The sequence below is a fragment of the Nicotiana tabacum genome, chromosome 17 (genome assembly GCF_000715075.1).
Source record: "Nicotiana tabacum cultivar K326 chromosome 17, ASM71507v2, whole genome shotgun sequence".
NCBI lineage: Eukaryota > Viridiplantae > Streptophyta > Magnoliopsida > Solanales > Solanaceae > Nicotiana > Nicotiana tabacum.
In genome coordinates, this window is record NC_134096.1 from 103,519,017 (window position 1) to 103,531,021 (window position 12,005).

The 12,005-nt window shown below is 34.7% G+C and overlaps 1 protein-coding gene across 2 annotated transcripts; it reads right to left on the reverse strand.

Annotated features, from left to right (window-relative positions):
• Positions 1-6,004: 6,004 nt before the first annotated feature.
• Positions 6,005-10,558, reverse strand: LOC107809646 (uncharacterized). Of its 2 annotated transcripts, none has more exons than XM_016634329.2 (11): positions 10,191-10,558; positions 8,483-8,588; positions 8,327-8,340; positions 7,987-8,205; positions 7,675-7,746; positions 7,492-7,578; positions 7,367-7,405; positions 7,173-7,277; positions 6,926-7,091; positions 6,508-6,617; positions 6,005-6,273 (listed from the first exon to the last, which is right to left on the reverse strand). In XM_016634329.2, exons 1-11 carry the CDS (start codon positions 10,422-10,424, stop codon positions 6,187-6,189), a joined length of 1,239 nt encoding a protein of 412 aa, XP_016489815.1. In that variant the 5' UTR covers positions 10,425-10,558; the 3' UTR covers positions 6,005-6,186. The 2 variants fall into 2 exon arrangements, with proteins under 2 accessions (XP_016489815.1, XP_016489883.1); XM_016634397.2 differs by lacking the exon at positions 10,191-10,558 and adding an exon at positions 8,915-9,053.
• Between the last annotated feature and the right edge of the window lie 1,447 nt (positions 10,559-12,005).

The following is a 12,005-nucleotide window of genomic DNA, read 5'->3' on the forward strand; positions in this document are numbered from 1 at the left end:
GATCCACTTGCTCGACATCATCATCAAGTTGCTCTCCCTGCTCAATAACCTCACCAGGTTGCTCCCCCTGTTCGGCAACCTCGTCGGTCGTACTATCTGCACTTGTGGGATTGTTAGAAGTAGAAGGAATAGTAACAAGGTTAGGAATAATACCATTCTTGGCCTTCTCTAACATATCATCAGCAGTTCCAACTTCACTTTCTCGAAAGACTACATCTCTGTTTCTGATGACCTTCTTCTTTATGGGATCCCATAATATGTATCAGAATTCTTCATCTCCATATCCGATGAATATGCAAGGAACAAATTTATCATCCAACTTTGTTCTCTGCTCCTTTGGTACATGTGCAAAAGCTTTGCAACCGAACACCTTCACATGCGAGTAAGACACCTCCTTGTTGGTCCAAAATCTCTCTGGGGTGTCAAACGCCAACATAACTAATGGACTCATATTGATCATGTAACAGGCTGTCTTAACTGCTTCACCCCAGAATGACTTAGGCATTTTAGCCATTCTGAGCATGCTTCTCACATTCTCCACAATGGTGCAGTTCAACCTTTCGGCTACGCTATTGTGTTGTGGGAGTTCCAGGAATTGTCTTTTCATGTCTGATCCCATGGCTCGAACAATACTCTTTAAATTCCCTTGAAGTGTACTCACCTCCATTGTCACTTCGGAGACGCTTTAGCTTTTGGCTTGTCTCCCTTTCTACCATAGCATGAAACTTTTGGAAACTTGAAACACCTGATCTTTGGTTTTCAAAATATAAACCCCCAATTTTCGTGAAGCATCATCAATAAAGGTAACAAAATATTTGTTACCGCCCATCGATTCAATTTCCATTGGACCACAAACATCACAATATACCAAATCAAGTATATTTAATTTTCTTTCAGACGATGTCTGAAATGAGACTCTATGTTGCTTACCAAATAAATAGTAGTCACAGGGTTTTACCGTTGTACCTTTGGCATAAGAAATGAGTGATTTCTTGGCAAGAATCTGCAATCCCTTTTCGCTCATATGACCCATTCTTTTGTACCACAATTCTGCAGAAATCTCATCTTGTGCCGCGTTCAATTCACCTTGACATATTTCTGCATTTGTCCTGTACAAAATGCCATGAGCAACTCCCTTTGCAATCACCAATGATCCCTTGGTGAGTCTCCACTTTTGATTTGCAAAATAGTTCTGGTATCCATCTCGGTCTAAAGCAACTTCCGAGATCAAGTTCATCCGTAAATCAGGTACATGTTGCACGTCCTTCAGAACCAATGTGCATCCGACATTTGTCTTGATACAAATGTCACCAATACCCGTAATCTTTGAGTAACTTGTGTTACCCATTCTCACAAGGCCGAAATCACCTGCTACATATCTGCAAAAAAGATCTCTTACCGGTGTGGCATGGTAAGATGCTGCTATATCAACCACCCATTCCGACTCTGGACCTGATAAGTGTATGCATTCCTCTTTTTCGTTTATACAGAGGACAACATTATCATTGTTTCGCACCATGTCGGATGTGTTGTTGTCATTCTTCTGGCCACTAGTTTCACCTTTGTCCTTCCTTGGATTTGGGCAATCTCTTTTGAAGTGACCTGGTTGATCACAATTGTAGCAATTTCTAGCTCTTGATTTGGATCGGTTCTTAGACTTCCCACGAGCTCTGAATCTACCATAGTTGCTCGAACTCCTTTGATAACTCCTGCCTCTACCTTCTGTGTTGAGAGCATTTCCTTGATTTTCAGGCTTCTTTCTCATCTTCTCATTGAGTAGAAGAGCCGATGTGACATCTTTCAGCTCAATGGTAGTCTTACCGTGCAAGATGGTTGTTGCCAGATTATCGTACGAAGATGGCAACGAGTTCAATAGCAAGATGGCTTTATCTTCTTCCTCGATTTTCACTCCGAGATTGGCGAGCTGTGTGATTAGTCCGTTAAAAATATTTAAATGTGACAAAAAATTCGTACCTTCACCCATATGTAGGGCGTATAGCTGCTTCTTCAGGTACAATTTATTTGTTAGTGTTTTGGACATGTATAGGCTTTCCAACCTTGTCCAAATGCCACGTGCGGTGTCTTCATCAATGATGTTATTTACCACATCATTTGATAAGTGCAACCTGATTGCACTAGCAACCCTTTTCATCCAAGTCAGTCCAATCCTCAGCTTTCATGGTATCAGGTATTTTGGCCTCAGCATCTAGTACCTTGTGTAATCCTTGTTGGATGAGCAAATCTCTCATCCTTCTTTGCCATGTTGAGAAACCGCTATCTTCGATAAATTTTGCTACCTCGTACTTTACTCCGGACATTTTTATTTTTCACCGAGTATAGTACTACTGATAGTGAATAGTATTTCTGTGAACGAACAGAACCTGTGCTCTGATACCAGTTATTGGGAATAAACCTCTTATAGAAATAATATTCATAGTAATAAAAGCGGAATAATAACGTAACACCGAGATACGATAATTAACAAGAATAAAAGAGTAACTACGACACCAAGATTTACGTGAAAAACCCTTTTGAATAAGGAAAAAAATCACGGCCCCAAGACGAGCAACTAATATTACTATATCAAGGAATTTTATACTTTGTAGGTCCGAGTAAAATACTCCAAAGACCACTATAACACTCAAAAGAAATAACTCTCTTTTGATATTCCCACCTCACTACAATATCGCTCACTCTCTATTTTCCTCTACACAGTCTATTTCTCACAATGCGTGAGAAATACTCTCTGCAACTATTGTGTTGCTTCTCTTTCTGTGTGGTGAAATGAAGAATCCAAAGCTCTCTTTTTATAGGACAAATACCTCTTCAACCAATCAGAAAGAAGGATTGGTTGAAAATTTACAATGCAAATTTTTTCTTTCTTCCGCTTAACAATTTGATATTTTTCTTCTGCAGCCTACCATATTTGACAATGCAAAAGAAAAGATGGCTGCCAATCAAAGGAAGAAAGTTATCTTCCTTAAATTATGGGATGTACCCCACAATGTGCTGCCTTGTCAACACGCTAATGCAGATACATGCACCATATTGGATGCACCTATGTTATTCCGCGGGTGATGGCCTTTTGTGTGTGTTAGTTAATTTCGAGTTGCTTTTGTCATTATACAAATATCTAACCAAAGAATAGATTTTTACCTTCATATACTATATATAAAACTTTATTACCCCCTTAATCAAGTTTTAACTTAATTATATGGGCATATACAATCTCAATTATATACAATTAGTATTAATGAGTATCCCTTTATATTAGGAATTGAATAGCGAAATATTCATTTCGCATCCCTGCTCTCTATCTCTCTCTTTCTTTCTCTCCTTCTCTGTTCTTTCCCCAATTTTCTTCCTTCGTTTTTCTCTGCCTTCTATCCTCTCTTTTTTTCAAGGAATTCATCAATGAATTTCAATATAAAGTTTTAACTTAGCAATTTCCTTTCATGTTTCACAATTGGTATTCGAATTGAAATTGTCAATAAATAAATTTTGAAAGTGTTTGATTCTCCACCATTGACAGCCATTAAAAAGCTTCAAAACTTTAAATTCAAATTTGGATTTTCAAAAACTATTGTTTGTTTGGATTGGGTGTTGTTGCAAACAATTGAAAGTCTTCTTTGGAGTTTATATCTCAATTTTGAGGGTGTTTGGTGAGATTAAACTTGATTTTGATTGAATTTCATATTGAAACTCGAAGAAGAAGAACACATGACATACAATATACTTACGAAGTTGTATTAAAGTTGCATGTAAATTGTATTTAAGTTGTATTTTATTGTAACTATATATATTTTTTATTTGCATGTTGTATGGAAGTTGAAAAATACTTGTATAATGTATGACTCATTGTATGAAATTTGTATTTAAGTTATAAGTATTATCTTTTTACATAAAGTTGTTGAAGTATATCAAAATTGTATTAAGAGATGAAGTTTTGATTAGAATTTCATAGAGGAAGAAGAACACACCACTTACAAATATACAAAATATATACAAAAGACATATTATATAAAATTTATATAAAAATTGTATTTAAGTTGTATAATGTTGTAATTGTATTTAATTGGGTAGAAATAATGTATGAAAATTGTTGATAAGTTGTATACTATATAATTAGTTGTATAAAATTTATTTTTAGTTTATATATTATTGTAGATGTATCAAATTTGTATGAAATTTTATTTTTAGTTTATAGGTGGCAGTGGATAGGAAAGAGAGAAAAAAAGGAAAAATGGATTGTATATGGAGAAATGCAAACGAAAGGGTCTGGATTAACTCCTGTAATTATCAATAGGGTTCTAGATTAAAGTCATGTGTCCATCCAGAATTTAAAAGGTCATGATTGTTTGCTTCATTTTTTTTATTTTTTTGCTCACGGTTTAACAAAGAAACATAACAAATATGAGTTAGATGCTTGATTTGTTCACTGAATTATCTTTTTAGCTTCTTCATTGATTTTCGTTTTCTCCTTAATAACTTTATTTAGCTACTTGATTTTCAAAAACAAAAAAATCTACTTAATTCGATAAAAGTTCATAGTTCTATACCCAATTCAGTCTCATACTCATACATCTAATTTGTTTTCCGTTTCTGTAACTCCTTCTAGGTTGAACACAAAAGCATTTTAGTGATGGAGATATAGACTCCTTTTGAAGAATTTTAAGAATTCGAGGGAGATAAAAAGATATTGACTTTGACCATGGTTTGCATATGGGTTTCTTTCAGATTTGAGGAATTTTGTAAAGTTAGAAACTGAGCATTGACATGTGAGTTATAACAGAAAGTGGCCAAAAATACCCCTCAACTATTTGAAATAACTCAAAAATATCATCCGTTTATTTTTGATACAAAAAATATCCATGCCGTCAATATTTTGGACCACAAATGCCCTTAAACCGTTAGTCTTGTCATTGAATGTGACATGACAGTCCAACTGGGCTAGATTTGCTTACCTGGCCATCCACCTAAGCAATTCAACATGGCAAAATTATTTTTTCGGAAAAATTATTTTTTCGGAATTTTTTAAAAATATAAAATCAACACTTATTCCAAAAAAAGTATAAAAATTTCCGGGAAAATTATTTATTTCGGATTTTAAAAAAAAAATACAAAATCAACACTTATTCCGAAAAAGTAAAAAAAATCCAGAAAAATTATTTATTTCGGAAATTTTTATTAAAATACAAAATCAACACTTATTTCGGATAAATAATTTTTTCGTAATTTTTTTACTTTTTTCGGAATAAGTGTTGATTTTGTATTTTAATAAAAATTTCTGAAATAAATAATTTTTCCGGAAATTTTTATACTTTTTCTCGGAATAAGTGTTGATTTTGTATTTTAAAAAAAAATCAGGGAAAATAATTTTTTCGAAAAAATAATTTTGCCATGTTGGATTGCTTAGGTGGATGGCCATATAAGCAAATCTAGCCCAGTTGTACTGCCATGTCACCTTCAATGGCAAGACTAACGGTTTAAGGGCATTTGTGGTCCAAAATATAGACGGCATGGATATTTTTGGTACAAAAAACAAACAGAGAGCATTTTTGAACTATTTCAAATAGTTCGAGGGCATTTTTAGCCCTTTTCCGGAGTTATAATGGAGATTTCGTGACCAAGAAAATGAAGAAATTGGAGGAAACAACCATGGCCTTCTAAATAGAACCCTATTGATAATTACTGGAGCATCAACTACTGAGCTAATCTAGACCCATAAGGAAAGAGGAGAAGAGAGAAAAAAAGAAAAAATGGTGTAACTAAATCCCTAATTTAAGACACTAATAATAGATTGTATATAAATTGTAAAACAAATATAGTTAGGTCGGGTAATATACAAATCTAGAACAATTTTGGTAAATAAGTTTATAAAAATAAAAAAATCACAAGAAACTGTTGTTGATCGGAGCAGGACTGAAAGTGAGAACTGAAATTCAGTATACTCGAGCAGAATTATACACTGATGGCATCATGTTCTGTTATTTTGGTTAGAAACTGAACACAGTATATCGTATTTTGAATAACCAATTAATGCTTATGGCTTCAGCTTTTCCTTTCCGTAGCTGATGAAGAATATCCAGTTCTGAAACTTACAATAAATTTGAACAATAGTCAGACCAAAATGTGTGAAGAAAAAGAACCAAAAATCAGGACAAAGAATCTTGAATAGAGCAGCGGCTACTGGCAAGCTACAACTGTAGGTTCCATTGCGATGGAGCTGTCTCTTTCACACATTTCAGGACCAATGCTTATGATCCCTTCTCCCTGAAATAGTTAACATGACAAAATATTAGGGTGGCTTCCCACTAATTTGAGGTGGGGGTGTAAGGTATACACAAACAATACAAAAGGTTTTACACTATTAGTGTATTTTAACAAGTTGTCCAGGTAATTAATCTCACTTGTGTGGATAATTATCTAAAGTTATCATTTAAGTGAAATTTTCTTATATTGTCCAATGTACACAGAAGAAAAATGTACAATACAGAAGTGTCATACCTTTGCAATATTTCTGAAATATGTCGTGTTATAGTTTCCTGTAGGATATAAAGCTTCAATAATATCTGCTAAGACCAGTTGGGGTTGAGAGACAGCTCCATCATACCAGTCTTGAACAAGCAAAGAGGGAAATATCATGAATCCCAGAAAAAGTTGAAAAGAAGTTCTATATTACTGCTAGTTATTTCCTAATTAAATCAATTATGTATTCAACTCCGAACTAATCTCCACCTTATATGAAACTATGATATGTTTCTTTTGTTTCTTCCTCATTTATGGAAACTAAAATAACCCTAGTTTCTTACTGTTTGGTGTAGAAAATGTTATATTCAGATAACAAGGACATATTACTTGAATAATATCAATATAGAAAAGGATCATGTAGGCAATGCATACACAAAAAAACTTTAGAACCTACCTAGGACTGTAGAGTTTTGCACCCTTTTATCATATCTCCACAAGCTTTGATTTGAGAGAAAAGCAAAGCAAGATTGATCTTCCAAATTGATGTTTCCAAGAAATGTGGAAGCACTATAGACCGCTGGATCTGAGGTATATGTTTCATCAATCACTACATCCACAGTCTACAAAACAAATATCTAAATCAGCAAAAAGTAGATGAATAAGTTAACCATATAGAAATAACAATGAGAGAATTAACTCACACACAAAATGGCATGAAACTCTTCTAAATCATCAGGAATGGACATATTGTATGTGACTTTGTTGATGGAATCATCGACATTGACTCCACCAGCATCCTCCACAAACTGCACTCATCAATCAGCATCGTCAAGATTAATATAACCTAACTCAAGAAAATTACACAAAAAACTGTTGAAAGTGCAACAGATCTAACCTTTAATTTGTATGGCTCTCTTGTAAATGACCACACTCCCTATACAAGGAAATAGTTGTATGTTAAGGGCGATTATAAAACAAATTCAAAGAAAAGGTTGAGTTTTCAAGGGTCAGTGTACACACATCTTTATGATCCATCCAAGATACAGTTGGTTTAACTGAAGTCTTACTAGTTGCAGCTTTGCTCAAGCACAAATAGTTCTCCTTAATCTATCCACAAAAGACAAATCCTTAATAAACAAGAAATTCTTTTTAATATTTTCATCATAATGAAAACTGAGGAATATGTCTCAATTCTTCACTTACTGCATCATAGACTTGGTTTGCCCTGTTTTCCAAATTCGCAAAAACTCCCAAGTATTTTATCCACTCTGCACGCTGTTAAAGTAATACAAATTATGCGTGACCATCCAACCGGAGACCAAAGCAAAGCTCGACAAAACAGAAAGAAGCCTTAGCTCATAAGCTTAACTTCTACTGACAATTTAAAAGATAACTGTCCATAATAAGTAGAACCAGTTACTAGAAACATAAGGCAAGCCACCTGCTACAACAAGTTAAATTACACTGATAATGTAAAAAAAATTTTAAACTGTCAGTGTAGGTAAAGGTAGTTACCTGGAGAGGTGCATCTTCACCAATAGGTACAAATGTGGCGAAGTTGCAGGGTTGAGTTTCATCAGTGTTGGCAATGAAGTGAGCTGCATATTGTGCAAGTTGTTGAGGTTCACTCTTATTAATGGTCTCAACTTGTCCGTCCTGGTATAGTTTCAGTACGCATTGAGAGGCCACATATGTTGATGTTATGCCTTTCAAGTTTCCCAACATGCCTAGAAGCTGCAATAATCCGTGCAAAAATTGTCAAACTAGAGAAAGATTTTCCTTTTCCGAAATTTCTAACAAAAACATGTATTCATAATACTATCATAATAGTAGTCATAAGGTTCTGCACTCTTACCTCGAAAAATGAAACTGAGAATTGAAGGAAAAAGAACAGAAAAGAAAAAACGAAACAAAGTCAGTACATGAGTTATTAACATATACTCCGTAGAAAAAACATGTAAAGCTTACAAGATGTTACAAAGGGGAGAAGTTGAGGTGGTTAAAATGGTACCTGGAAAATAGTAATCAGCCTCGATCGAGTAGTTTGCTAGAGGGATAACGAAAGACTTTATTCTTGAGGTGCAATATTTTGTTCTGCTGGCCATTCTCGTGTTGTTCTGCACACAATTTTACATACTAATTCAAAAGAGAGCTGGTTTGCTGGAGTTCTTGGATCAGAAATAAACTGATAACTTGCAGCTTGCTGGAATTCACAAGAACCATTTTTACAGAGTCGATAACAGCTCTAGCTAGTTTTCTGTAGTAGGGTTGGATGCATATTATCGACAAGTAGATGGGGTACATCTACTATATTTGACTCGAGCAATATATATCTGATTTGTAAGAATTTAAAGAATATATATAGTCCAAGTACATCAGCAGCATTTAATCCAAAAGAGTAGTGAGACCTGTGGTATTCATGTCGAATTAAATCATGGATTACCTCTATGTATCATAACTCTATGAGTTCTTGGTTTGCAAAGGTATGCTCTAGTGCATGTTGTGGGTTGCTCTAGTGGTGAGCACCCTCCACTTCCAACCAAGAGGTTGTAAGTTCGAGTCACCCCAAGAGCAAGGTGAGAGTTCTTGGAGGGAGGGAGCCGGGGTCTATCGGAAACAGTCTCATCCCAGACCACTAGTGATATCGTCCGCTTTGGGCCCAACCCACACGAACGACTTTAAAATGCGTTGGTAGGGTCGAAGACTTGTTTACTTATATACTCTGCATCTCTGTCGTGTTTTGTCCATGTGGAATTCGCCTAGCATGTCACATGTCATGACACCGTTAGAATTATTGTCAAGCTGGAAAATGGTCTCAGCAAAACAATGTAATTTGTATTAATCGATGGAATAGTTTAGGTAATGACACTTTTACTTTTTCCCAGATTGTGACCGTTCCCCAAAAGAAAAACTCCTGGCACAACTCAAAACAAAGCTCACAAAAGGAACTTGTGCCATGGAATTCAGCAACCAAGAAGGATTTGTGAGTTCTTGGATTTCCAATTACAGAGGATCAAATGATAGAGAACCCTCTTTTTTTCACCCTTGACCCTACTACGTCCAAGCTAAGGTCCAATATTTGTGGTCCAGCAACCCTTATCATATTCTTTTGAGAGTAATTCTAGCCTTGAAATCACTCGACTACCAAAATTTAAACAAGACTGGCCTATTCTTTTTCAAATTTAAGGTAATTACTAGTGAATTTCATGAATATACATGTTACTCCCTTAGTTTCAATTCATGTGAACCTTTTTTCTTTTGTGTTCGTGCCAAAAAGAATGACCTCTTTCCCTATTTGAAAATAATTTTCCTTTATGCAATGATTTATAGCTACACAAAATATATGTGCCTCATTTTATACCACAAGTTCAAAAGTCTTATCTCTTTTCTTAAACTTTATTGTCAGTCAAATGAGTTCACATAAATTGTGTTAACACGATAAAAACGATAAGAAACCTACTATAATAGGTTAAATATACACGGATAGTGTAAAAAATCATTAAATTATCAGTATATATAGCCCTTCCTTAAACAAAACTAGAGCCTGTTCTGGCGTTGGACTAAACGAACACACAGTTACATAATCTCTTTATTAAGGATCAATGTTAAGTCTTGATTAATTAATTCAACTGTCACTGACTTGTGACAAGGAATAGCAATGAGTAGAGATCATTGTATCATATTCATTGCTTAAGCAAACTAGTAGTAGTAAAGAGTACCTGGATAAGAAGATAACTCTTGCCATCAAGAGTGTTCTTGATGACCTTGAAGGTCTGTCCATAGTATATCCTAAAATATGCAGCATCTTCCACTTTTGATATATTCCCAACTTTCACTTTTGGAGTAGCTGCACTTGCCAATTCAAGAAACTCTAAAGTGTGGATACACCACAACAAAACCAAGAATATTTGCAGATACAAACTGGAAGAAGAAAAATGTGAGAGTAAATACATTATGGTACAATGAGAATCAATTCAAACCAGCACCCTTAACGGTATGGAAGAGGGAAGGGGTAAAAGAAATACAAAGAATTTAAGTTATATATACCACTAGTGTAATTTTTTTTATCAGTGCAGTTTAATGAGTTATAACGTATTATAATTCTATTTTTAATGTTATCATCTCAAACTTGTTATAAATAATTGTCTGTTATGATGTAAAAAAAAAAAAAATTATATACTTCCAGTGCACAACTTTTAAAATAGGCAGTGGACGTGGGGACATACTTCAAAGAAACAGTTAAATTTGGGGCGTGAATTATTTGATTTCAGTAGTGTTGGCATGTGAAAAAAGGACTGCTAGCTCCTTTTAATGGTTAATTCCAATTTCTGTGACCCGTGAATGTTAGACTTATTTTTGTCATCTTCTTTCCATCTGTTTTCTGTTTGTTCTGAGCGCTCAAATTTTTTCTCCTGTTTTAGCATCCACCACCATGTGCTATCCATTACTATCTTGCCACCTCCTTCCTCCTTTTAGTCTTTTAAAACTTTATGTACCTTCACCACTTTATTACTCAATCTTAGTCTACCCATCATTATGTGTTATATATTTTGGCATTTTATACTTCTCCATTTATAGTTATAATATACAAAGAGAAATCAGAAAATTTGAGAAGGAATCTTTTATATTTTGAATAAAATATGTTAGTTTAAAGGAGTAATTTTTTTCATCTGATCTAAGGAATCAAAAGAACTCTAAGCTAGGGTAAATAAGTGTGCATTATAGAGAGAAAAAGTACATAAAAATGAACAAGGACAGACAAAAGCATAAATAATTGAATGTACAAGCACTTGTAGGAAATAAATGTGAACAAAAAGAAACCAAACCAAAGCACATGAGCATGTTGGTTGGAGTTTGATGCTCTACCTTTATGTCTCATCTTGCTGCAACTACACAGGCTCAACAGTTCTAAGCGTGACCATTCAACTCACCTGCAGTGTTTTAAAAGGCGTTTTCGATGCGAGCCCTAGAGCGAAGCGTACCAAAAACGTCTCGAGGCGAGACGCACCAAAAATGCCCCGAGGCGATGATGTGGGGCGAAAGTTTCAAGGGGCGTACGCCCAGCAATTCGGGGCGTACGCCCGGGCGTTCGGGGCGAATTTTTTTAGTGAGACGTAAGCCCTAAAGATTTTTTCAAATTAAAACAAAATTTGTTGAATAAATCTTTCATATAATACTCAAATTTTTAAAATTCAGCTTAGTAATTACTCAAAAGTTTTAAAAAGGAACTAAAATGTATTAAATTTAAAAGTTAAGACTTTTTTATTGATCGAAGCCCCAATTCATGATCTTTTCCAATTTTTTATCTTGTCCGCTAGTCTACTAATATCTCTAAAAAAATAACGAATATTTAATTTTTTTTACAAATACAAAGAGAACTCCATTCTCCTTCATAGCAGCAAGTTCAAAGTTCAAATTGAAGGTTAGTCATCCCCTTTGTTCCTCCATGTAGAAAACTTTATTCTTTTCGACTCAAGTTACTTCACACACACACACACACACACACACACACACACACACACACACACACACAC

Excerpts from the sequence above, each read along its gene's own strand:
- LOC107809646 (XM_016634329.2), bottom strand. The coding sequence starts at position 10,424 with ATGTATTTACTCTCACATTTTTCTTCTTCCAGTTTGTATCTGCAAATA. Across the intron at positions 7,406-7,491 it reads CTTGGATGGATCATAAAGAT|GGAGTGTGGTCATTTACAAG; the intron begins GTGTGTACACTG and ends TTCCTTGTATAG. Across the intron at positions 6,274-6,507 it reads ATTTCAGAAATATTGCAAAG|GGAGAAGGGATCATAAGCAT; the intron begins GTATGACACTTC and ends TAACTATTTCAG.